Source organism: Petaurus breviceps, unplaced genomic scaffold (genome assembly GCF_028583685.1).
Source record: "Petaurus breviceps papuanus isolate PSGF00001 unplaced genomic scaffold, PetGlider_PUasm1.0 91133, whole genome shotgun sequence".
NCBI classification, from domain to species: Eukaryota; Metazoa; Chordata; class Mammalia; order Diprotodontia; family Petauridae; genus Petaurus; species Petaurus breviceps.
The window spans coordinates 50,203,246-50,230,432 of record NW_027187419.1 but is presented as its reverse complement, the minus strand read 5'-3'; the positions used below and the strand labels follow the sequence as shown (position 1 = coordinate 50,230,432).

Here is a 27,187-nt window from a genome sequence, read left to right as displayed (position 1 = left end):
ACTAAGGATGGATGGGAGTGAGGAGAGACTTGAGGTACTGAGGCTTTCATTAGAAAGTTTATTGTAATAGTTAAGGCAAGAGGGCATGAGGGTCGTGTCCATGAGTAGAGAGAAAAAAAAGAACTGCTATAGAGAAAGAAATGAAAGATCTGTCAATTGATTATCTCTATTGAGTGAAATTAAGGATGTGATATAAAATAAACTCTCTTTCTCCTTCTAGCAGCCCCCTCTGAGTTTAGAAGCAACCACACCTCCTACTGGGCATGATAATCCTGGTGTGAGTCAGGCCACATCTTCTGGATTACCAGGTGGCCCTGTACCTACCTCATCTCCTACATCTGAAACTGGGTCACTGCGGTTGTTAACATTAAAAACCAGGTACAGAGCTAACTTAGCTAACAGGGCTAAATCAAAAGTGGGCACATTCTCTCATCAGCTTATTCCCTGGGATCTTGAGAATCCAGTTGCATTTTCATACTTAGAGGGGTTGGCCAATTTTCATTGACCATTGTCAGTGACTGATAATCACATTTGGTTTTCACTGATGTTTTGGATTTTTCACTCTGGAATTTTATATGCATGCATATGAGTGATAGTTTTGAAAGAGAAAGGATAGTATTTAAGGTCTCTGTTCTTCCTCTCTGAAGTGACTTATTTAAAAAAAAATCAGTGGTTATGGTATATTCTCCCACACAGGCGTATGTCCCTGAGTACCATTGCAATTCTAAATTCTGTCAAAAAAGCTGTGGAGTCCAAAAAGGATCAAAGGAGTCGGAGCTTAAGAGGACTTTCTTTCCCCTCCCAGTCAGGAAGTATAAGCAACAGCAAGCAAGGCACTCCATCCAATTGGGACAAAAGTGAGTATTTTTCATAAAAAATTGAACAGAAATAACTCAATCATCAGTCTTGGAAATGGAAAATGAGAGTGATTAGATTAAATAACCCTATTATCTTAATATTAACTATGTTTTCCTACTGTCTTTAAATTTTTATATATTTTGTGTTTATATCACCTAGATTTGCTCATTTATCCTCCTTTCCCTTTCTGCTAGAGAACCATCCTTTATAACAAAGAATTTCAAAAGATATCAGCAAAACTAACTCATCAGCCAAGCCCAACATGATATCCATATCCATAATGTATTCTCATAGCTTTTTGGTGCCAAGCTTGGTCATTATAACTCTATAGCATTTAGTTTAAATCATTCTGTTGTTCTTTCTGTTTCAATAAGGTTTAAACTAGTCTTCCAGACTTCTTTGTGTTCATCATAGTCATTATTTCTTATATTCCTTTACCTTCACGTTCCATGAATTGTTTGCTTAGTCAGTCCCCAGTTGATGGGCATCTATTTTGTTTCTAGTTCTTTATTATTACAAAAAATGCTGCTACAAATATTTGGGGGGGAAAATGGGACCTTTCTTTTACTTTATTTTTCTCTTTCATTGATCTTTTTCAGAGTCTTTTTGTAGCCTGAATCAGTATTCTGTCAAAGCCACTGTCTGTGCAACTGACCGGGCCATCAGCACCCCTCAAGGTGAGTCATTCACTTGAATAAGTAACACTATCTAACACTCTCTCACAGTCATTTTGTCTTTGTAGAAGCAGTTAGTCAGTACTCAATTAGCATTTATTAAGCACTTACTGTGTTCCAGGCTCTATGCTAAACCCTGGGGATACAAGAAAGGTAAAAAGACAAACGAACAAACAGTTGCTTCCCTCAAGGAGCTCACATTCTAATGAGGGAGACAACACGCAAAACCATCTACACACTAGATGTATACAGAGCAAATTGGAGGTAATTTCAGAGGGAAGGCATTGGCATTAAGGGAGACTAGGAAAGGTTTCTTGCAGAAAGTGGGGATTTAACTGAGACTTGATGGAAACCAGATGGAGGAACTAAAGAGAGAGAGCATTGCAGGCATGGGGACAGCCAGTGAAAATGCCTGGAGTTTGGAGATGAAAGATCTTGTGTGAAAAACAGCCAGGAGGCCAGTGTCATGAGATTGGAAGACTACAAGAAGACTAGAAAGACAGGAAGAGGCCAGGTTATGAATGACTTTAAAAGCCAAATGAAGAACTTTATATTTGACCCTGGAGGAGCTAGGGAGCCACTGGAATTTATTGAGTGGGAAGATCATTTTGACAGATGAGTGGAGAATGACCTGGAGAAGGGAGAGATTTGAGGCAGGCAGTCCCACTAAGCAAACTGGAGCAGTTGTCCAGGTGTGAGATGAGGCCACATCACAGCAGTGGCAGTGTCAGAAGAAAGAAGGGGACATGTATGAGAGATATTGTAAAGGTAGCAACCAGTGCTAGAAAGGCGGGCAGACAAGCTTTTAGTAAGTACAAGAAGATGGAAGAAGTGAGAAAAGAAAAGATTTTAAAATGAAAGCAAGATTGTTACTTATGGAGCAGTCAGTCAGCATGCATTAATTAAGGGCTCTTGCTAAGAACTGAGAATACAAAAACAGATAGTCCCTGCCCTCCTCTGGGCAGAACTAATGGGGGAAGACCACACATCAAAGGGTGGGGATGGTCAAGAATGACCTTTGGAGATGTCAGGAGAGGAATGATGACATCTTTGGCCTGGGTCTCATTCTTCAACTGGAGGTACTATGAGATGGAGTGAGCTTCCAAGTTGAATAGTGGACAAATTCCTGGGGAGGTGAGTTGGCAGTGCAGCCTTGTGGCCACACAGAATGTATTTTTTACTTTCCGGAGCAGGTGTTCTATAGAGTGCAGTGAAAAGAGTTGGGGAGATCTGGAATGTACGTTGGGGGTCAAGGGCTTCATGTTGAGAGGGATGAGAATAAAGGAGCTAGCAGTAGTGGATGAGAAAGAGGGTTTGTACAGTGACATCTAAGGGTTCAGTATCACTGGAATGGGAAAAGTATGAGTTCAGTCAGATTTTTCTCCCCACAGGACTCGCCCCTGCTATGGAGGTTGGGCATGCTGGAGGGTGAGCCTCTGGTGGAGAGTAAGCAGCATGGCAGAGCCTTCTTATGTGAAGGCTCCTGACAACAAGTAAGGAAATTGAACAGGCTAGAGGGTGAGCCAGTTTGAATGTGGAACAGGCAGGAGGGTAGGCTAGTATCAGAAAATACTGAAGATACTTGGGAACACTTTTCAGTGAATAGTAATCTGCTAGTCATTCAACAGGATGAATCTCAGATAACGTATCAGTGTGCTTGCCACACTGAACATTGTACTGTATTTACCTTGTTTTTTACTTAGAGTATACTCCTATTTCATAGAATTACAAAATGTTAGAGATTGTTTAGTTAATTATCCTCACTCTTACTAGTGATGCAGGTAAGGCTGAGATATCACATGACTGCACCAAGGCCAGAGAGCTTGAGTTAGTGGCAAAGCCAGAACTAGAATTTAGATCTCTGGCCAGGTCAGTGCTGTTTCCACTGTACCATGCTTTTTTTTTGTACGTCAAATCAGAGGTGAACTACAGTGGAGAAGAGCAAGAGTTCCTTTTTTACTTTTATAAAGCTTTTGGAACCATAATTTCAGTGTAAATCACCACAGTTTGAAAATATTCTTGCTGAAAATAAAAAAGAATCCAAGTTGGTTGAAGACATTGAGCGTATGGTCCAGGAGGCTGAGAAATACAAGGCTGAGGATGAAAAGCAGAGAGACAAGGTGTCTTCCAAGAATTCTCTTGAGTCTTATACTTTCAACATGAAAGCAACTGTAGAGGATGTAAAACTGCAAGGCAAAATTGGTGATGAAGACAAACAGAAGATCCTTGACAAATGTAATGAAATAATCAGCTGGGTGGATAAGAACCAGACTGCTGAGAAGGAAGAATTTGAGCATCAGCAGAAAGAATTGGAGAAGGTCTGCAACCCCATCATCACTAAGCTGTACCAGAGTGCAGGGGGCATGCCAGGAGGCATGCCTGGTGGGTTCCCAGAGGGTGGAGCAGCCCCATCTGGAGGTGCTTCTTCTGTACCCACCATTGAGAGGTCAACTAAACACACCAGAAGAAAGAGCATTCCACACAGCTTTCCAAAAATTGAAGGACTCAAATTTGTAGCCAAGGCAGTAGCAGTTTAAAAGTAACATTTAAGCTACTGTGTAAATCTGGGCATTCTGAATACTTGAATGTGTGCAGAGGGAAAGAAGTGAACAGCATTGCACTTTATCAGTACTGTAAACAAGTGGAAATGCAATTGTCCTGGAGAATAAAATCTATTTAAAATTGGCACCATAAAAAAAAAAATAAACACTGACATTTTTATAGTACTTTAAGGATCACAAAGTGCTTTGCATATTACTATATTTCATCTTCAGAAATACTCTGTTAGGTAAATACTATTATCTCCATTTTATAATTGAAGAAACTGAGCCTCAGAGCAGATTGATTAACTGGTAAATGGAATTTGATCCGGTCTGTCTTGAATCAGAATTCAGCTCTCTTTTATTCTCCCAGTCACTCAGGAGACTACCCCCTTCTCATTCCTAAGGAGATATCAACCTTTCTTTTATAGGAGAGAAGAGAGGGGTTTTTTTTTGTTTGTTTTCTACTTCTGCAATACATTTGAATCAGGAGACCAGAATTCCTTCTGAGATCAGTCTGTCTGATACACAGATCAGTCAAGTCCTGTAATCTTATCTGCATATTCCAAAGGACTTGTAGTGGCTGCTGATGAATCAACAGCAAACTGATATGACTTTTATTTACTATATATATATATATATATATACTATATAGCACAGAGTACAGTCCAGAACCAGGTTCCTGTTCTGTCATAATAGAATATAAGCTGTGTTGACAAATTTTTTAAGATTGAATTAAAAACCTAACAGTGGAATTAATAACATGATTTTCAGTAAGAAAATGCTTTTCTTTGAATAAGAGTTGAAGTTATCGTTGAGGAAACCATAATTATTTTGTTTACAGAACAAATGAAGAAGCAAATGAAGTAAACTGCATCAGTAATGCATTGATAAAGAAACCTGTTATATACCCTTGTTGTTAAACCATTGGTAGTCATGTTTCAGGCTTGTAAAATGGAAGGTCAGGTTTCAGACTTATTGGTGTGATCTTTGGAACTTTGTCAACGTATCTCTTTGTACATATATTCCCACTAAAAAGTTAATTTCTTATATGCAGTAAACAGTTTCTTAATGACCTTCCATTCTAGTCATCAGTAAGGTGAGGTCATGGAGCTGCTTCTGAATTGGGATAGGGAGAGAATAGCTGTAACTGAGAAGTGCAGGCATATCACAATTTAAGTATATTTCCAACCTATCTTTTAGGATGTGCCATTTATTGATGCATACTTTTATCTAGCTATTTACACAGAAGCCTTTTGATACTCCCTTTCTCCATAACAACTGCCCTTAAGTACTATGCTCAGTGAAACTCCCTAGTTTCCTCCCCTTCCCTGCTTCTCACATACCATGGCTTTTTAAAAAACATTTAAAAATAATATCCTCTGTGCAAACATCTGTCATCTGGAAAGGTGCTCCTCAGTCTTCCATTGAACACTCCCTTGTGTACAAAGAATAATTGCCAAGTAAAAACACCTGAGACTGACTATCTATGACAGTATATACAACGTTCTGCTCCACTAGTTCTTTCTACTTTTAACTAAGGCAGTGGTTGGACTGTGTGTAGTCCAGGAGTTTTAAGGTCCTCTTTGAGGGAGAGCCTTTCCATTCCCACTCATTCTAGCATCAGGCAGTTTGACTTCCTTTAAATTCAGTTCATGAACAAGTCAAGACACCACCCTAGTGATGTCATCGGTCCTCTTCTAGAACAAAAACAGTCACAAGTCAGCCCCACTTCTCAGCTTGTTCTGGTCTTCACAACAAAGCTCTGTAATCCAATGTGTTACACCTGACAGGCACTGAACTGAATGTTAACTTAAATATTCTCTTACCAGTCAAGAGTCAGCCAGCTGACTTTCTCTAAGCCTGGAGTGGTTTGAGGACAGGGTCAGCCTAGTTTTGGAATCTCTAGATTGGGCTAGGTGGACTAGAGTTACTACCTCTAGTTTGGGAGCCCCAGACACTCAACTCAGGTCAGAACCCAAAGCTCATACCTTGGGTTATGCTTACTTCAGAAATTCAAAGCTCAACTCTAGTAGGTCAGAGTGTTTCAGTTCAGAGAATAGGATAACTGTAGAGATACCCTCCATGTTTTTGTTCCTAGCTCTGATCTTCCCCAGTTCCAGTCACAAATATTAAAATAAATCAGGATAGAATATTCCTGTTTGGCAGTGAACTTAAATGTGGAAGGACAACACCAAGACACTCCTTGCTCTATGATATTGAAATCTCTTAATTTCCTTCTTGATAATTCCTACATATTTTAATACCACAGGTAGGTGGTACAGTGGAATGCCACCCCTAGAGTCAAGAAGATGGGAACTCAAATCTGGTTTCAGACACTTACTAGCTGTGCCACCCTGGGCAAGTCATTTAACCTCTGCCTCAGTTTCTTCATCTGTAAAATGAGAATAACAGTAGCATCTACCTTGTATGTTACGAGGATCAAATGAGGTATCTATAAAGCTAGCTCAGTGCTTGGCCCATAGTAAGTGCTGTGTAAATGCTAACTATTATTATAGCCAGGGTCTACTTATAGGCTTCATCTTTGAGAAAGGTCAGCACTTCTCCTACACCCAGATGCCAATCACAGCTTCTCTAGTTTTAGTCATGAAGAGCTTGTCATTAAAGGCAATGAGTAATTTTGGGTTCCCATACATTGAACAGGTGTAATATTATAATATGCAGAAAACTCCTCTCCATTTTTTCTTCATCTGTGTGTTTCTGGCTCAGGGGCACAGAGTGCTTCTATTTCAGCAGTTAGGTACCATATGCTGAGGAAACAGGGAGAATGCATCTCCTTTTAGTATGATAATTCCCAGGAGTCCCAGATTTCAGTTCCTGCTTGGTTTCCTAGCAGCGTGTGTTCTTTAGCAGTAAAGGCTGGCACATTGTATTAGAACTGCTTTAATTCATTTGTACGGAGCTGTCTTCACATTGAAGATGGAACTCTCAGGTGTCACCAAATCAGATGCATTTTTCTTTTTCTCATTTCGAATGCACCATTCCTGTTGATACAATTTCTCTTTACTCTGAGCTGGGGAGGGAGGAAGGCTCAGAAATAGGTCTTCACAGACATTTCCCTTTGCTGGGAGAATTAGGTGAATCACCTCTTACAAATCCAGTGACCCTATGTATTACGTGAAGGATAGATGGCAGATAAAGACAGTGTAGCACAACTCTATAGTTATTTTGGATACATGCTATGCCAGCTTTTTACTATTCTAATGCTTTGTGGTATTCAATATGAACAAAAGCTGTTTTTCTAAATGAAAAGGAAACATTTTCAGAACCACTAGGATTGAGCTAAAAATCTGTGGAGGCTTTTTAAAGCAGCAAAGATGTTTGCTGCCTTTGATTTCAAATACTAGGTGCATTGGAGATCACAAAATAGGTCTTGTGAAAGTTGAAGATTTATTACCTTGAAAAAGCAAAGGTTCCAAACAGGAAAGTAATGAGTGTACCTATAGAGAATTTCCCATCTCATCCTTATCCTTTCACTGGGATTCCTCAGGACTGCACTTCTTTAATGTCAGTTATGAAAAATAAAAATTGCTGGCATTACCAAATAATGTAGTTTGAGTATCTTCATAAATGTATGTTAGAGTGGGGGGGGAAGGGGTTTTAGAGCATAAACTGGACATAGTCATCTGTCACCTCTGAGAAACTATCTAGGGAGGAGAGATGTTCATGACATTTCACAAAAGATTTTGGAGAAAGGATAGTTTGCTTTATATAATAGTTTTCTGAGTCTTATCATATTTGTTGGCCTGCACAATAGCAAATATTTACTAGATGGCCTGAAGTAGATGTGAGCTTATTCTTAAAGCCAGACATGTTTATTATTGTAGGAATATATAAATATTCACTGCGTTTTCTTTCTTAGAGGCATTCTCTACTTTGGCTCTAACCAACTTTACTTGATCTGGGCATTTTTTTTTCCTTTTCTAGAGGCTATTAATGATGTTACCTTTGGAGCAGGGGTTAGTTACATAACACCATCTTCAGCCAAAGGCAAGTTCTCTTTATGATTCTTCTTTGATTATTATCCATTTTTAGAATGTTAAGGGATAGTGAACTTGTCTGGTTCCATTTCAGAGAAATCCGGATTCGAGAGTCAAGGAGATGATATTCTGTGTTTGTCACTGCCTGATAAGTAAGTTTAATACCTAGATAAATGATTTGGGGGATGGAATGACTGCAATAGATCTTTTTTAAAATTTATTTCATTTTAGTTCCAGGATGACATAGCCTTTTTATTTCTCCCCAGAGCCCCACAGCCACGGCAATGGAATGTCAAGTCTCCAGCCAGGAATAAAGACAATCTGGATAGCAGCAGAAGAAGGTCCCTACGAAAGACACCCTTGAAAACAGCCAACTGAAATAGCCTATCCCCAGGGTGTAACCCTGGAAGACGAGAACACTTAACATAAATTTCTTAATGATGTGCAGGAGCAAATCATGTGGAAAACAAAATGTATTCCCTCCCACACAGAGGGTATCTGATGATGGTCTTAAGTGTAAATTCAGCAGATCTTCCTCCAGATCCCCTCTATTCTTCCACATATAAAGTTTGGTTTACCACATTTAGGTCTGTTTACTTAAGTTTTTAGCAAAAAAAGGCATCATACATACAATGTTAAAGCTGCCAAATATAAAAATACAGCAGATTTATTATGCTTTTGCCAAAATTAAAGAAGTTGAAGTTTAGTATTATGCTTTTATTCCATTTGAGAAGTGTTACGGACACCTTGGTAAACTGTATTTCATTTGGGGAATACCACAACTTAACCTAGTTCATAGTTTCTTCCAATATAAATCAAGCCTTTATTAATGGATGCTGCTTTCCCTGGTAGTATGCACTTGCCCAGTATTTATATGGAATTAAATGTATTTTTTTTATCATAACTATACTTTTAAAGCAATGTACAGTTTTTTAAAAACATAAAGTGTAAATACAACCTTTCATTGTTTAAATGGAAAATTCCTTTTAGAGTATAGCCAGCATTGAGTCTGGTTTGTTTTACAGCCAAATAAGTTAGTTTCATCTGCTACTGGCATTGGCATTAGATGAACAGAATTCATATGACAGTACACACTTGTTGCTTTACCCAAAGGGCTGACTTTAGCGACCATTAAGGAGAAATGACAAGAATGACAACAAACTCAGTGGGTTCCAAGGTTTAATCCCAGTATTACAGCAGCAAAATGTACAGTGTTAGGTCTTAGGGTTTGTGTATGCATGTGTTTTTAATACACATAGCCAGATGGGTTTGAGGAGTGAAATGTCATCCTGTGTTTCTCCTCTACCCCATATAGCTAAGTTATAATCTCATAAGACAAAAATGAATGCCATTACTGCAGTATGCCTCATAGTGCTGCTCTTTGGTGAACTACTTAGTGTATCTACGGTATAGGTATTGATCTCTGGTAGATGGTATAGAGAGTACAGTCTCCCTTTATAAACTACTGGGGATATACAAGTCAAGTGATTTTTGTTTCACATTGGCTTTCCTGTTCACTTTTCCCCAATAAATTAGCTAAGTGAAAAAGAAGGAAAGTGTTTCTTTTGCAGAATGTTTAAATAAAGAGGCTGGGGTTATGATTTTTTTTTCTTAAAAAAGGTTTATAAATGATGTCTTACAGAAGTATCAAATTATATGTATTAGTACAAATCTATAACATTTATGTACAGTGATATCCATAACCAAAAACAAGAAAAACTGCCTTGGACAGAATTCTCGAATCCTCTTAGCCTCATTTCACATCTTAAAAATATGTGAATTTTTCTCTTCCAATTAAAAAAAAATCAATTTTCCTTTTTAAAATCTTTTTTGCAGCAAAAGTCTGCTAGACTTCACATTTTTCTCCTCCTTTATACTGACCATGGTTGAATACAGGGTTAGGGTGGAAAGACTTCAGTGTATAAAACTAGAGACAATAGAGCTGCCTTATCACTATGGCAACCCAAGGAAAAGGTCAAGGCATTATTTCCCATCTAGTCTAGAGAAAGAGGAGATTGGATCTTCACTGTCCTTGAGAACAGTCCTAATTCTAAACATTTAAAATACTGATGCAATAAACAGTAGGTACTGTGAAGCCATACAGTTGCCCACTGAAAACAAACATTTGGTGAAAAATCCCAAGGCAGAGTATTTTTATATAAACTACAAAAAAAGTTGTAAATTCTAACATTTACAAGTATCCAACCAAAATACTGTCAAAGCATAAAAGTTAAAGACAATTCAACTAAAATTTAATCACAAGATGGCTACATTCTGCTACATGAAAAATATCCTTTAAGTTCATCACTGAATCATAAGGGCTTTTTCTCAGAAGCTCCTTGCATCAAACCTCTTCACACTATGACTATGACATAGCATTGTCTTTGAGGCTAAGAACACCTACTTTTGAAGAACAAGGACTACTGAATGTTCTTTCTAAAGCCCCCAAAGTGAGCAGCGCCTCAGGGAGATCAAAGGTTAAAATCAAAATTAGAAACATGCTTTTGATTCAAGCATTTTACTTTTCTCCGGTTTTCTGCACTAGTTATACAATCTAATACTCTTCAAAAGACTGGGGTAGCTGTCACCACATCATGGCTTATTGAGAAGTGAGACAGACAGCCTACAGTGTCTGGCTGCTTTACAGCAAAAAGTAATAATGGAATTCATTTCCTTTTTAAAAAATGTTACTGTAGTTGATAGATTTCATTTCTAAAATCACCCTTGATGTTGAGTGCAGTCATGTGAAACACAAATAATTAAAAGTAGTTTTAAAAACAAAGCCCCTGCTTTACTTTATGGACCTTCCAGGGTTGACAGTCTAAACAAGATGAGACCTGAAGGCTGATGTCCGATCAAGGAGAGGGAACCCAAGAGACTACATGGAAAAACACACCTAACTTTTTGAAGTGTCCTTCTTTAATCATTCCTGATCCAAATTCAGCTTCCATCAGACATATGACTTGATACCAAAGCTATTCACAATGTAAATCCACACCAGATTTTAAATCCATAAGTAGCCACTTTGAATAACACTCAGAAGCTAACAGCCAATTCCATTTCTGGAGTTGTAGCCATAGGACTTACTCCATAAGTAGATAAGTGAATTAGAGCTTCTGGGTGGTCTTCAAATACATCTGCCTGTTAGTGATGTGAGGTGAAAAGGCAGTTCAAATACTACTCAAGGGTATCCAAATGTATCCACTTTTCAGCATTAACAAAGGTCACAGAAGTATCTTTTCTTCTAAATGGAATTTTGCAAAATGATACCTGAGTAATGGTCCAACTTATGACTCACAAGCTTTCCTGGGGAAATGCTGCTGTCTGGAAGAAGGAAGGCTCTTCTGTGAGCCTATAAGACTTGAATTACAGGTGCTTTTAAATGCTGGCATTCTCAGTGTTAACACTGCTATGATTTGAAGTGCCTAACTTGTGTTTGATTTTTTAAAAAATGTTATTTAACATTGTTGCATGACAACATATTTACAATTTAAATAAAAATTTCATTCTTTGAAGTAATCAAAATACATCTTTTGCAAAACTTTAGAATGCAGAATCCTACAAAATAAACAAGACCCATAGAAAAGCAGAAACTATTTCAGTACCATTTTAAACCAGCCCAGGATGGGTGTTTTGCTTTTAATTCAAAATATTTCCTTAAATACTGAAACCCACCATGGGCAGGCCTGTCTTCTTCAGATAAGAGGTAAGACCTGCAACTAACCTTCCTTATTTTGGCTTTTATAAAATGCTGAAACAAAACAATTTTCCTAGACTGATACTATGCATTGATTTTTGAAAGGTTTTAAAAAGGAATTGCACAATAATGCCTGTAAGGCGGTCAATTTAAAAACAGGTTATTTGCATAAAAGGCCTCATCAGCTTTGTAGATTCATCATAATTTCCAATTCCACACCTGCAAGGTGAGTCAAATTTTAATTTGTGTTCCTATGGTCCTATGCAGCTGTGCTCCTTTCTGCCCACTACTGTTCACACAAATCAGGTCATGACTGCTGAGAAGCCAGTTAGTACCACAGGCTCACAATGTCTAACCTTTGACAAACTTCTACCTCCTGAACTGCAGGAAAAACTCACTTTGGGAGACACTTAATGGTATCCTACCCTGGAAGGCAGAGGACGAGGGCTATTCCTACTTGGTGATCAGCCCAATAAACAAATGCAGTCTTCTCCAGTTACCACAGCCCATCTTGGGGACAATTCATTGTCAGCTCTGGCAAGGGGGAAACAAGTTTTGTACGAGGGTCACTCTTTCCAAGTGCACTTTTGCTCACAGGTTGCTCTTGATCGGAGTCTCTAACGGAGGTATTTGCATGTGTTCTCTGCCAGATGGTCAGATTTCAGATCACAAAGGATGACTTGTGTCTGAAGTCCCCCTGCAAAGGCAATATAGGAAGTTAAAATACAGCCAAATGCAACTCTCCAGAGACCTCCAAGAACTAATGATATTGGAAGAATGAGGCAAGAGATGGGAAGGAAAGGAACCAAACCTAACTACAAAGAAACCATTTTTTGGGCGGCCAGGTGGCACAGTGAGTAAAAGCACCAGCCCCAGAGTTGGGATGACCTGGGATCGAATCCAGGCTCAGATACTTAGCACCCACCCAGAAACACCTGGCTGTGTAACCTCGAGCAAGTTACTTAACCCCAACTGCTTTAAAAAAAAAAACAAAACAAAACAAAACGTTTTTCTTGGAGAATGAGCATCACGTGAGATCATATAAAAGTACTGATGGCCAGCTTGCAAACTAAGTGCCAAGAGAAAGGAATGGCAGTGTCAACGAGGGGTTGGTTTCATGTGGGAGGAGGACAGGGAACTTGGGCTCTGGGCACTTGGTTTTAAACTGAGGTTCTCCCCACCAGATCAATTGGGTTTTCATGTAAAGAAGAACAATTTCTTTATTGATGAAGTTCTCAGGTACACCTAGAATCTCTAGGTTACGCTATTCTGGGCCCTACCGCTTTTCTCCCTAGAAAATGAATCCCCGTTGCTTTCTCAGGTTCCTTACCTCATCATCTGTACGGATATAGTTAACTCCATCAGTTTTCCCTGGATTCTTGTAGCTGTGAAGGGGGGAAGAGGGAAGTTAAGTAGCTAGACCTGATTTCCCATGTAACTCAACTTAGACCTCTAATTTTCATGCTGGGCTCACCTTTCTCCATTCTGTTTGTTGTTGATGAAATAACCTCGTCTGTATGCACAACAGATGCCCAGAGTTATCAAGACTAGGACAGCCAGGACAACCAAAACCCCTCCAATGATCCCACCAATGTTCAGGTCATCTAGGAGAGAGGAGAGGAGATGGCCCATAAAATCTGGTCCCAGTGCCTATTACCATCACCGCCCAGCCCCTACCTACCCAAGCCAAATCCAAGTCAAATTCAAAAGAAACTAGTTCTTGTCAATTAAAATAACTGCCTGCTTCTCACAGAATTCCAAGGACCTCTTAATTTCACTATTTCCAGATGCTACAGTGACATTAGCTTCTCTCTTGTGGTCCAAATGGTGAAACTATAACTACTTTTATTACTAGAATAGAAGAGGCTTGGCATTTACAAAAAGTTTGAAATCTTTTTATGAATGAAGTCCTGAAGACACCATTGATGGATTTAGTGGATAGTCTGAGGGTAGAATTGGGAGCCAAAAGGCATGAGGAAAAATTTCTGACTCTGAATCCTGAAACCCCAGGAGCCAGAGCCTGACTTAGGTTGATTAGCTATATAATACAGAATGACAGTAAGTCGCAAAGGGACAAATAGGATTCAATACTGCAAAACAAAAGGCAGAAAATGTTAGGTAAGAGTGGTGTACCCTTGACTCCAGTAGCTTTCTATGCCTCAAAATTTCCTTAACAGGGATTTTCTGTGCTGCTATCCAATCACCTGAATCCTTATCTCTTTACGAACCTGGAAAAAGAATTTGTTGTAATACTCCCTTGGGGGGTAGGGGGGGAACGAGTCTCACTTCTGAGATTCCCTGACCAGCCCAGTTCTGCTTCTTTTGTGCAAACTAAAGCACACAAAATATATACCAAAGCCCAAGCTATGAAAATGCTCCCACAGCACACCCTGGAGGTAAACTAAGATCATTAGGGTTAATCTGAAAGTTGTGACTCAGTCCCTGAGAAATAGTTAGAACTAGATAGTCTCTGGAGGGCCCACACAACCTTATGTTTTAGTGATCTGATCGGCCCACCAGAGAAAAGCAGTATTAAACTCACTGTCAGAAGTTATAGGATTAGTCATATTTCTAATGCTAGAATTCTCTTAACAGTCTATTTCTAGAAGATAACATATTGCAAGGACACACAATTTTTCTAGGCATTTGTTTCTCAGAACGTTCTCATCTTCCCCCTCAGTGTACAAGTAACCCAGACTAATCATGGGTAGGCTCTGTCATGACTGAAATTAAGGTAAACTGAGGCACAAGTTCTGAGCGTGGTCAATTTATTAGCAAAGTGCAAATCTGCTAATAAACAGAATCTCAGCCTCCACAGCAAGCTAAGACCCCTCAACCAAGTGCGGATAGATTATTTCTATAAACAAAAAGGAGCTTCCAAAAATCAGAAGGCAGCCTCACAGATACGGAAGACAATATTATTAGTTACAAAGTCAAAAACATCATAGGCATGGGTAACAATATGACTGGCTTCAAATCAGGAATATGGGGCTAGCAACAACTTTCTCCTTCCATCTTGCCACTAGAAAATTCTAATTGATTTAGTCCATCTGCAAGAATAACTAATGGTATAGAGATAACGTGTTTCTTTTAATTAAAGTTATTTCTAGGCAAAGCAAACTTTTAAACTTGGAGAGGAAGACCAAATTGAACCTATGAACTTCTGAACTTAATTCAAAGACAAAGAAACATGACTTAGGCAGTCATACAGAAATGACAGCAGTGATATCAAATAGAATCAATTCGATTCTCATAACTAACTTCTGAAGGACTGTGACACAGGAGCAAAAGAGAACAGTTTAACTGGTGACATCTCCTGAGCCAGTCTGGCCTTCGGCATTCTCCTCTCCCTCCTCCCTTTCTGGCTGAAACATTTCCCACATGAGCAGCAGGTGCACTCACAGACTTCCATCTCCTGTTCTTCACAGTTGGCAGAACCAGCTTCATTGGTAGCAATGCAGTAGTACTGGCCTGTGTCCTCCTTGTGTACAGCACTGAAAACCTATTCCAAGGGAAGAATAATAGGGTAATCAAGGGTTTCTCAGGAGGAGACTTCTCAAGGCAACAGGAAATCCACCTCAGAAAGTGGAGAGGAGAGTCTGGAAACACAGAGAATTACAAAGTAACTGTATTCTCTGTGGGATCTCGTCTCCCCTTGGACACCAAAGCAGTGAATGGGATCTTACTAAATCCCTAAGGCACTCATTCCTATGAATTCTTTAACAGTAATAGTGCTGGTGATATATATCCTAGAACTATTCAGTCATGGGATGCCAGTTCATCACTTTATTCAGATAAATGGACCCTGAGAATGATGTCTTCTCAATTCAGTAGAAGACATTAATTAGAATGTTGGCTCATTACTTGGATATCATACAGTTCAAATGTTTTCTTGTATTCCAAAACATAATGACATACAAAAACTCCTGATATGGCAAGACAGACATCAGTCATATCTCCCTTAAGACTCATCTAATGGCTGCTAGAAGTTCTGTTCTCTCTAACCTTTCTCCTCCAACTATGGCAGTTCACAAATTACTTCCTCTCCCCTCCCCAATCCTCCCCTGCACAAGAGGCACCAGAACATCTTACCAGTGTGCCAGTTTCAGAGTTCAAGACAAATGAAGAGTTTCTGAACCTGGGGTTGGCTTTGGAGTCAGTTGGCAAAGGTATGTCATTTCGGTACCACCTGTACTGGGGCCGGGGATAGCCCTCATTCTCCTGGCAGTGCAGCGTTGCTGACTTGCCAACAGGTACAGCCTTTGGCACTCTACAGACAGGAATCACTGGTTTCACTGCAAGAAGAACATCGACTTGTGTTTAAATCCAGATCCACAGCTCTGTTCTTATTGAATCCCACAAAAACCAAGCTCCAAGACAAAGTGAGGACCAAAGAAGTGGCTCTTGCTCCACAGTCATGTCACCTGAGAATCCTGCTTTCTTCTACCCCAAACTCCAACCATAATCGTTCTTATAAGTGTGCTCCCTCGTGCTGGAGAAACATTATGGAAAAAGAAGCAGCAGCTCTAATTCACTTCTCAGAGCCATCCCAATCCTCAAACAGAGCCTCGCCCCAACAGGTACATGATATCTCTAAGTGACACTAGACTCTAGATTGAAAGAAATCAGAGTGGACAAGAATCCCTCTTCCTCTGGAGGTTCAGAGTCATGTAACCTGATGAGAATGCTACCTGAAATCTTACCTTGCACTGTGAGATCAATGACAATCTCATCAATTTCCTTGTGATCATTTCGAGCTACAACTTCACAGCGGTAAGAGGCCGTGTCCGACCGTGTCACATTTAGGATCTTCAGAGAAGTTTTTCCCAAGAGCTCTGCACGACCTGCCAAGTGCCCTGGGAAAAAGGGAATCCAGGACATGATTCTTCAAGGCTGTATCTGCCATCCAGAGATGGCCAATCCTAGCACTGAAACTCATGACTAACACAGAGAAAGTTCCAAAACTTAGAGACAGCTTGGGGAAAGGGGAACAATTTACTTCCCTTTTTACTAAATCCAGACATTTTTTAAAAATCCTTTTATCTGCTCAATATCAAAGTAAAAGCAGTTTCATTTTCAAGGGAATGTGCAGAACTAGGCAGAGCAATAAGAAACTGAAAAATAAGCCATTCAAAGAAAAAAGATCAAAGAATTGAGATTGCAAACTCTAGTGATGAGTAACAATCACATGAACTAATTAGCTTGTAGCAAGTTTAGGTTGAAATATGAATGTAGGTAACATGAAAGGACTTTCTGAGAGTAAGTAAAAAATGGAGATTATAGGATCTCCTTTCCTTTAAGGATAGTCCTCTTAACCTGGATAATACTATAGACACTACTTGTTTGAAGGCAGGGGAAGAGACCAAGGGATTTCAAAGGTCTTTCTGTCCTTGAGATTTTTATATGATAAATTTCATCTATCAAATGGTAAAATATCTAGCTCCCAGGAATATATTTTTAAGAATTCACTACTGCAGCTGGCGCAGTAAATAGAACGCTGGCCCTGGAATCAGGAGGACCTGAGTTCAAATTTGGCCTCAGACACTGGACAGACCTAGCTCTGTGACCTTGGGCAAGTCACTTAACCCCAGCTGCCTTGCCGTCTCTCAAAAAAAAAAAAAGAATTCTCTACTGCTAAATTATAATCAACAGCACTTTGTTTCTCAGAATGAGATTAAACTTTACTCAGAGGAACTACAGGTTCAGAGCTCTGGGTGGCAGTAACTTAGGTAGAAGAGACTCAGAAGTGGTGGAGCAGAAAACCAAATTTTCAATAAAGGGATTCCCAGTAACATTCATTACCCTAAGCACTGGAAAACCTGTCTTCTTGTCGTCAGCCCCTCGGTCTTCCCTCTTCTAATCTTTTGATGAGACTGTCATCTCATCTACTTTTACTGAGGAGCAGGATTCTTCTATTTCTTCCCTTGAGACAGTACAATTAATTCACTTCCCTAAAAGAAACTGTTTCCCATACTAGGCTAAAGATGGGTCAATCCTAATCTCAGAAACAATCCCTAAAGCAAGAAGAGGAAGTTTGAGGAAAGTAAACAAAGAGGACAAATAGCCCATACCCTGGATTTTATTGTCAAAGAATACATAGGTCGTTTGATCATCTTGAATTTTTTTCCACTCAATCCTGGGATCATTTGTTTGAGAGTCTGTGATGATGCAAGACAGTTCTACACCTAGAAGGAAATAGAAAAATCAACTCTGAATAAATAGGAAAAGCTAGCTTCACTCTACTACAGGTCTTGTAAACTTTGTTTTTCTCTAGCACAAGAGAGGTCTTTCATCAGGTGCTACAAAACTCAGCCACCTCCTGGCTCCAAGAGCCTTTGGGCAAAGATGGAACTCTGCCAGAGAACTAATAAAGATGTTCGTCAAGGAATTGTGGTTACATAGAACATGCTACCTAGAGAGGGCCACCCCATTTATAGAAATGTCTTTCTTTGCTGGTCTAAGCACAAAGCCTGGACAAAGAGACCATTTGTCAATAACTAGATAAACACTGAAGCAAAGGCTACTGTTGAACTGTTAGGTTGTGCCTGGATCAGAAATCATAGATGAATATCACTGTGGTTTTCTCCCTGCTCCCCACCTTATTTTGGCCTCTCCTAAAGTCTATAGTCTACAACATCAAAGACTGAGAAAAGAGCTCAGAAATCATTTAACCTAATCATCCTTAGCCTATTCATGAATCATCCCCCCAAAAGTGTCACTCATCTGTTGTTGGAAATAAGGAATTTATTAGTTCCTACTCTATTCTTTAGAAAGTTTTTCCATATGTTGAGATGAAACTTTGCTCTTGTAATTTCTTTTTATTTAAATTTACTAATTTTTAGTTTTCAACATTTACTTCCGTAAGTTTTAAATTTTTTTCCCCTCCTTCCCCCTTCCCTTCCCAAGTTGGCCTGCAATCTGATATAGGCTCTACATATGCATTCCTGCTAAACATATTTTCACATTGGTCATGTTATATAGAATAACTCCCTGTAATTTCTACCATACTTCTCTGCTCTCCAGGACCAAACAGAAAAAAAAATCTAACCCCTCTTCTATATGACAGTCCATTAAAAAACATTAATCATGTCCCTTCTCCCTCTCTCTGCCTAAGCTGTCTTTTGTCTAAAATAAACGTGCCCAGTTTCTTTGTCTAATGCTCAAGTGACAGATTTCAGTCCTCTCAATCCTACTGCCATTTATTAAGTAATTAATATAGTCAAAACACACAACAAATGCTTGTTGAATTAAAGGCTCTGACTTTGTTCTGGGCACCAGAAAGACAAAGGCAAAAGCTACAAAAGGGTTCTTGCCCTCAGGGAACTTGCATTCTATTTTCATTACAAATCACCCTCCCCCTGGATAAAAGTTACCTTATGTCCAGACCTGGATGTAATACTCCAGGTATAGTCTAACCAGGTCATCTCCTTGGTCCAAGGACTACTACCTTCTTGTTCTATGCATTCAAATTCTATTAATGTAGCCCAAGATCTTATCAGTTTTCTTTGGCAGACATATGACACTATTGACTCACACTGGGCTTGTAGTTTGCTGAAATCCTTAAATCTCAGGCCTAGGCTTAGGTATTGTTTTCCCCTCCATGAAAGCAATGGTCATTATAGAAAGAAGATTTCATTCTAAAACCACATTTTTAGTTCTGACCTGCAAGGTCACTTAACAACCAGTAGGTGGTGCCCACCCCCAATAGAGATTTTTCATTACTCACTTTCAAATTCCCGTACCACAGGATTCTGGTTGCTGGATTTCAAGTTCACAGCCCCAATAAGGCAACCTAAGTAGAAAAACAAAAAATGAAATCAGAAACAATACATTGTTCAAACTACAAAGAAAGCTCAGCTTTTTTTACCTCTATAGGAGCTATGGTTACCAGCCCCAGAGGCTAGACATTAGTTTTATTCCCAAATCCAAGCCACCTTCTTGCAGCATGCAAAACTTCTTTCTCTTAGAACCATTTCATTGTAAGAAGCCAAGAGAAGGAAAGGTCCTGAAAATTCATTTCCCATATTAATCTTTTCAAGGCCTTTCCTTTTGATGATCACAGGATCTCCAGCTCCATTTTTCTCAAACTCAAAGTTATTATAACTGTTTCAACATTTCTCATGTAAGGTTCTAAACAGCTTGGCATCTGCCTTATCTTCTCTTTCTCCTTTACTTCCCAGTACAAAAATTCAATTAAAAGAGCTTAAGCACCACAATGAGAAGTGGAATATCTGGAGATTTCATTCTCTAGGCTGATTTTTAAAATTTTTTTTACTATCTATTCTCTCCCACCCCCACATCCCCTTCACACTTTAGCTGTAGGTCTGACTAGACTATGGTATAGCACTGTTTAAGATTGTCAGTCTCCTAATGCCCATGCTTCTCCAATTTTTTTCTTCCAGGTTATAGCCAAAGTATTGGGTCAGATTTGTCTTTTTTACTCCACCTATACCATAGGTAATCTATATCTGGACATGACAAATCAGAAGGAAATATTTAGGCTGAGAAACAATCATAAAACCTAAATTTAGAAAGGTTTTTTTTTCGTCTTTACCATCACTATGCCCTACTCCCTCATCCCACCATGAAAAAATTGTAATTAAAAATTTTCAGAAAACTAATTCAAGTGAAAGAAAACAACTCTTTGTATGGTGGAAGTAGTTTATGGATGGATAGAGTAAAGGCGAATTTCAATTATGGGAGGTGACAAGACAGACTAATTCTAGAGCGTGGCATTTAAACATAAACAAGGTCAAGCATTTCTATGATGACATCTCTCATATGACTTCCTTTGTGCGATTGTCCATTGATATGCAGTCGGCTGCTCACATTCACCATGTGCTTCTCCAGTGCTCTTCTCCAAAAACTGTGGTATCCTATGACTCTCCATCATGCAGCATCACCAAGAGAATGTTGTCGATAAAAAGATGAGCTTTTGTTTCCAGGGCAAGCTTGGCATATTTTAAAAGAACTATGCAATTTCCAAATGCAATCCAGATTACTCTTTTCTTCCTGCTCAATTCTAGGCTTAGCTCACTCTCCATGAAGTGTGTCTTTCCAAAATATTTGTGTAGTACCTGGGGCACCCTCCTCTCAAGACAGCAAGCCCGATGCTTTGTCAATTCACATCCAATCAAAACTGTAGCTCACAAGGCATCATCGATGTGTTTACTTTTTCTATCATCAGCCAGTATACACCATTAATTCAAGGCAAAGACAATTAATAAAACTGGATAGTAACAAAACCCAAAACAGAACAATTTTCGTTCATAAACCTAGGGCTCCTAGGTCCACAAATGCTTATACAGTCAATGAGTACAACAGGAACACATAAGGATCACATATGATGAGGAACACACATAGAAGACACATATGCAGCAAGGGCACATAGATGGAGTAATATACATCTTCCATGTTGCAGGGCTACCTATATCCTCTGGTGAGGTGACTGAGTTGCTCTAACTGTGCTTCCTCTGTGGGTGTGTCATCTCTGCTGGGCATACTTTCTGCTTCTCCACAGATCTGTTGGTTATTGCTGGGTGTAGTAGTCTCTGCTAAGCACTGCCTGCTGCTACCAGGTTCTGGGCTAATCTCTTCTGGGTCACCCACTGGCCATCTCAGCTCCTATCTCCAAAAGTATAATGACCAAAACCTTTCTTTACATGAACAAGTGTCATGACAGCTCTTTAATCATAGCCACCATATCATATCCAGCTAACAAAAGGCAAGTAGACTGCCCTTAGGCTAAAACTTGTCTTTCCTTTTAGATCACTAGGTCTGAGAAGATATCAAAGTACTCTGATATACATAAGTATTTAAGATAGGATATTCCCAAGATCTTCTCTGGTTTAGCATGCAAATGAATATGCACCAGAACAAAAACTAAGAAAGCATGATCACAGTTCTCCATCTATTGAGTCCTTTTTTTAGTTGTTTTTTTCAATCACATATGATTCTTCATGATCCCTTTTGGGGTTTTCTTGGCAAAGATACTGGAATGGTTTGTCATTTTCCTCCTCCAGCTCACTTCACAGATGAAAAAACTAAGGCAAAGAGGGCTAAGTGACTTGTCCAGGGTCACACAGCTAGTAAGTGTCTGAGGTTGGATTTGAATTCAGATCTTCCTGACACAAGGCTCAGCACTCTATCCAAGATGCCACCTACATTCCTGCCATTATAATGCATACTTGTGAGCAAGGAAACCCCATTTCTTTGTTGCTATATTTAGCCTCCATACATTTGTTTTAATGGAATGGAAGACCAGCACAATGGGTGGTCTATCCAACTACTTATATACATATCTAGACAAATTCTTCAACTACTTGGTATTTCCACTATGACTAGTTAGACAATGCTTGGGAATGATTATAAATCTCACTTAGGTGGTTCCTTAATGTTCTGGAGCTTAATGCAGTCAGCACAAAGTCATTCACAAGCAGGAATATATAAATGATCTGTGTATAAGGATCCCTATTGCAGTTGGCAAGCATGTGCTTCTCTCTTTTATGCTGTGTTTAGTATTAATGATCAAAGAGTCATTGAACAAAGTTAAATATTTTGTTAATACAATTCTGTAATTGTATGATTTAATATGCAGAGGACATAATTTGTTGAAGGCAAGTCTCTAAGGTGGTGCTTTGCTCAACCAACTTAAATGTTAAAAATATTCTCCAAATAGAGTATATTATCTACACCTTTCAGTAAATTATGTGACTATAAAGATGTAGTTTTCTGTAGATAGTATCACTTATGAAAGTCTGCTTATTCTCATGTAATGTAATGCCAAGGAAAGGCAACTTCCCAAGGTTCAGAATACCAGCATAGGTGCTCTCCATTTTATTCAGTGACCAACCAAGAACAGAGAAGATTAAAACATGACATCACTCAAAATACAGCATTTACTAAGTGTGATTAAATAATCTCCAAGTACTACCCCACCCCAGGATCTTCCAATCATTCAATCAATTACAAAGTCCCTGTTCTAAATACTACTCCATCCCTAGGCTATACCTTAATTAAGTCCACCACAAAACCCCTCTTCTCAAATGGAGATTAGTTTCCAAACATAGGTAAAGTACCTTCATTTGTCAATCACAGAGCACAATAAGGTCAAAAGTTCCCCACCCCTGGATCACAATTGAATCTACCCCAGAGTTACATCAAGTTTAAACACAGCACTTAATACCCAAATGGAGGTCTTTTCTTCATCTTGACACGAGGCAAGTTCTCAGCAATCTTAGTTCCTGGGGAGACAAGGCTTAGCAAGGCCATAAGATACATTGCCAGTCCCTTCATGAATTTATCCTCTGTCTGTAGAACAGTCCTAGAACCCCTGAACACATTAGCAAAGCCCTCTCCCAGGATTTCTGTAAACATACAACAAGAAAATCCTTCTTCAGGGCTTCTGAACCAACAGAAAGGCTCCCAGACCCCTGCAACAACAGCACTGTCCTTCACCAGTGGACAGTATTCATTCTGTCTGCAGGACAGTCTCCAGACCCCTGCAACAACAGCACTGTCCCTCACCAGTGGACAGTATTCACTCTCTGTCTGCAGGACAGTCTCAGGGCTTCTTAGCGAACAGCCAGGTTCCAGGACTTCTTCAACAAAAGGACTGTCTTTCACCAGTGGACAAATCTGGCAAAACAACATCAAAACAGACAGACAAAGTACCAGCAAAACAGCCATGTCTCCTCAGTCCTTGGCAGCTCAGGGGGCAGGTCTCAAAAGTCCAGGGCAATTCAAAGCGGCCACCAGCAATTCTCTTAGTCTCTCTCTCTCCACGAGGTGCTGCTTCCAAAAAGATCTTCCACCTCTCTCTTGTCTCTCCAAATCTACATCACTAGCTCCTCCCAGTTCAGGACTTTCTTTTCACATCAAAAAGTCCATCCCATAGGTGGGATTAACAAGCTCTGGGTTTTAACACAATCAATTTGAAAACCAAGCCAATACAGGGGAATCTTTAATTGCCATTACTATCACATCTCTCTCCTCATATTTTCATTAAGGATGTCCTCAAAGTATGTAGATAAGTCTCACAAAAATCTAGCAGGTAAGAATAAGTAATATATAAGCTCATAGTTATTTATATCTTCTTGGTCACCTTTTTTTTTTTTGGTAAGAAAAGATTTGAGATTTTTTTTGCCATGCTTCTTTCAGATACTCTGGCAAGTGATCCCTTGGTGTGGTCAAAACTGTGTCATCTCCAACATGAACTTCCTAGGTACATACTTAATCGATCTAATTTGGCTGCTTTCCCTATCTTTGTTTTCTTTGGTCCTGTTTCAACTTCATGCAGTATATTGGTAGAATCCAAATGAGGTTATCCACTGTCTCTGATGGAGAAAATAATTTATTATAAAGATCTTCACAGAACTTTAAATTTTTTTCTGCTTGTTACAATTTCATCCTTTAATGCCCTTATGATGATTTTGTTTACTTGAGAATTTCGCCAATCTTTTTTTATGCTCATTCTTCTCTCCATTGTGTCTCAAAGTTTTGTGAAGTGACATTGATCACCATCTTCCATCCTCCTCTGTATGATTTTATAAAGGCATTTATGTTCTAAGTTAGTGTTACCTTTGATTGCTATAGCTCTATTTAACGAGGTCATCAAGTATTTGCTGACTAAGCTTCCTCTGGTCTTACTGTAGTGATGAATTTACATGGGTTAAATTTCCTCAAGAAATGCTTATAGTATGATGTCATTACCCATTTCTTATCTGGAGCATCAACAGTTTGTTAATATGTACAAGGTTGGACTTATCTCAGACACCTTTTTTTTTCATTTTTATTCTTCTAAGTCGACATTGATTTTTATATTTGTTCTTGGTTATTTAGTATTCTGACTATATATAGATGGCCGATTGAGAATTCCCACAATGATAACCAGTCATTTACTCTCTGTTAAAATATAACCAACTCCATTTTTTGTGATGTTTTTGGTGTCCATCATCCCCCTGTGTCTTCCAACTCTCCTCTTGAAGAGAGTATCCACAACATATAGGAGTGAGGTTTCTGTGAAGTTTACAAACCTCTGAAGTCTCCTTTTTCACTACTGGACCATGTTACCCAACATATTTTTTATTACCTTCCTTTATGTTCACATTTACACACTGAAATTACCTAATTAAATAAAATATGTGCTGATTTAATTTAAAGAGTCTTGGTGAGTTCTTAATAGAATTTTCCTATCTCCTTATACTCAACAAGTCAGGTGTACAAGTATTTATTAAGCACATCAGGCACTGTGCTAAGCACTAGAGACACAAAGAAAGGCAAAAAACCCGCTATATTCAGAAGCTCATAATTTAATGTATCATTCTTTGAAATAAATACTAGAAAATGACACATGCCATTATTTTCATGCTAGTCCTTGTGTGAATGCTCATCATAAGCACAGAAGTTTGAGATGGCCAACTGCCCCTGGAAATGATGATTCTTTCCTGTAGCCCTTGGATACACAATAAAATCAACTCTATCAATGCCTTTATCTGCATAAAGAGAAATATTCTTCTTTTAAGTCATTGTTGCCTAGTCTTCATGTTTTACAATAACAATAAGAGCTAACTTTACATAGTACATTAAGGTATACAAAGCATTATTTGTATGTGTATGTTTGTATGTATACACACAATATATTAACATATATATATACACACACATATATACAAAATCTCATTTGAACTTAAAAACAACAGTGAAGTGGAAATAGGTGAAACTGTAATGCTCATTTTAGAGATTAATGAAGAAGCATTTACTATGTGTTGGGTACTTTGCTAAATGCTAGAGGTACAAAAAAAGGTAAAAACAGCCTCTAAGCTTAAGAAGCTCATATCCTAATGGGGGAAACTATATAAATAACTAGGTACATACAAGGAGAAGACTGTAATAGATACAGGAACAAGGAAAGAACTGCAAAAGGAGTCACTCTAGCTGTCTTTAAAGAAGTGAGTGAGATTCTAAGAGGTGGAGTTAAGGAAGAAAATTGTAGGGCACCTGGTGCAAGGGGATTAGCAGCAAGTAAGACAGTGTAACTGGTTTGCAGCATGTGTAGAATGAACTAAAAGCTAGGAAAGGGCTAGGTATGAAGAGATTTAAGTACCATACAAAATATTTTATATTTGATACTGGAGATAATGGGAAGCTACTGGAGTCAGGTTACCCAGGTTCTATCTGACATCCATCAGAATGGCAAAGTTGACAAAGAAAATTATAAATACTGGAGTAGATTAAGGAAAAATAGCACATTAATGCACTGTTGTTAGACATATGAAATGGCACAGCCATTTTGGAAAGCAATTTGGATCTATGCCCCAAAGTTAACTAAATGGCTCTTTGACCCATAAATATGTAAAAAAAAAAAAATTTGACCTGCTTGACCCCGAGGAAAACTCCTATACATATATAAAAATATTTATAACAGCTCTTTTAATTGTGACCAAAAAAGTGCCTATCAACTAAGGAATGGCTGAACAAATTATAGTAAATGACAATAATATAGAATATTGTTGTGCTATAAGAAATGATAAAAGGGACAGTTTCAGAGAATTCTGGGATGACTTGTAGGAACTGATACAAAGTGAAATGAAGCAGAACTAAAGTAAATCATGCAACAACTCTGGTCAATTCAATGACCAGTCGTGATTCCAGAGGATCCTACCCACTTCCTGACAGAGGTGATAGATATGCAGAAACATATTTTTGGACATGGCCAATATGAGGATTTATTTTGCTTGACTATGCAAATTTGTTACAAGGGTTTTGTATTTCTTTTTCTCCAGGGGGCTGGAGGCTGGGGGAGCTGGGAAAGGAAACTAAATACTTGTTAAATGGGAAAAAAAAAAGTTTTTTTTTATTAAGTGAATGTTGATGTCACTCACAGAATTAGTAATTTAGAAAGCAGAAGAGGATTTAAAGGAAATATAATGAGATTGGTTTTGGACATTTTTGAGGTATCAGTGTGACATCCAGATGGAAAAATCTTGCTAGGTAGTTTGAGATTCAAGTCTGAAGTTTAGGAGGTTAGGTTGGACAAATTAATCTGGAAGTAATCTGCATAGAGATATGATAGTTGAAGCCATGAAACCAAATGATTCTATCAGGATGGGGGGTGTGGAAAGAAAAGAACGCCAAGAACAAAACCATGGGAAATATCAATATTAAGGAATCGAGAAAAGGGGAAAGTAAACAAAATGGTTAAGAAATCTAAGAAGATAACCAGGAGAGTTCAAGTATAGTATATCCAGAAGAAGGGCCAATCAAGAACAAGCACACCAGCAAATTCAATGGTGTGTGAATTACTTACAACAAGCAATAATTTTGATGTGATTTCATTTTGTGTCAACTGCAAAATATTTAAAATTTAAGATCTCTGACCAATTAAAATGCAAACTATGATTACAGAAAGACTATTAT

The 27,187-nt window shown here is 38.7% G+C and overlaps 2 protein-coding genes across 3 annotated transcripts in view; one reads left to right on the top strand and one right to left on the bottom strand.

Moving 5' to 3' along the window:
* The window catches only part of NCAPD3 (non-SMC condensin II complex subunit D3), a 127,030-nt gene extending 118,251 nt beyond the window's left edge, over positions 1–8,779 (top strand). Inside the window, exons 30-35 of one of the 2 annotated variants that reach the window (XM_069080117.1) lie at positions 224–378; positions 697–857; positions 1,458–1,535; positions 8,021–8,083; positions 8,168–8,225; positions 8,340–8,779. In XM_069080117.1, coding sequence (XP_068936218.1) covers positions 224–378; positions 697–857; positions 1,458–1,535; positions 8,021–8,083; positions 8,168–8,225; positions 8,340–8,451 — 627 coding nt within the window. In that variant the 3' untranslated portion in view covers positions 8,452–8,779. Of the gene's footprint in view, positions 1–220; positions 379–696; positions 858–1,457; positions 1,536–8,020; positions 8,084–8,167; positions 8,226–8,339 lie in introns of both variants that reach the window. The other variant, XM_069080116.1, reaches the window with a different exon arrangement.
* A 459-nt stretch (positions 8,780–9,238) lies between these two features.
* JAM3 (junctional adhesion molecule 3) overlaps positions 9,239–27,187 on the bottom strand; it is an 86,280-nt gene continuing 68,331 nt past the window's right edge. Inside the window, exons 2-9 of the mRNA XM_069080120.1 lie at positions 19,497–19,562; positions 17,842–17,955; positions 16,474–16,626; positions 15,863–16,065; positions 15,173–15,272; positions 13,245–13,374; positions 13,101–13,155; positions 9,239–12,467 (exon numbers count right to left, since the gene is read on the bottom strand). Of these exons, the coding sequence (XP_068936221.1) occupies positions 12,432–12,467; positions 13,101–13,155; positions 13,245–13,374; positions 15,173–15,272; positions 15,863–16,065; positions 16,474–16,626; positions 17,842–17,955; positions 19,497–19,562 (857 nt within the window). The 3' untranslated portion in view covers positions 9,239–12,431. The remainder of the gene's footprint in view (positions 12,468–13,100; positions 13,156–13,244; positions 13,375–15,172; positions 15,273–15,862; positions 16,066–16,473; positions 16,627–17,841; positions 17,956–19,496; positions 19,563–27,187) is intronic.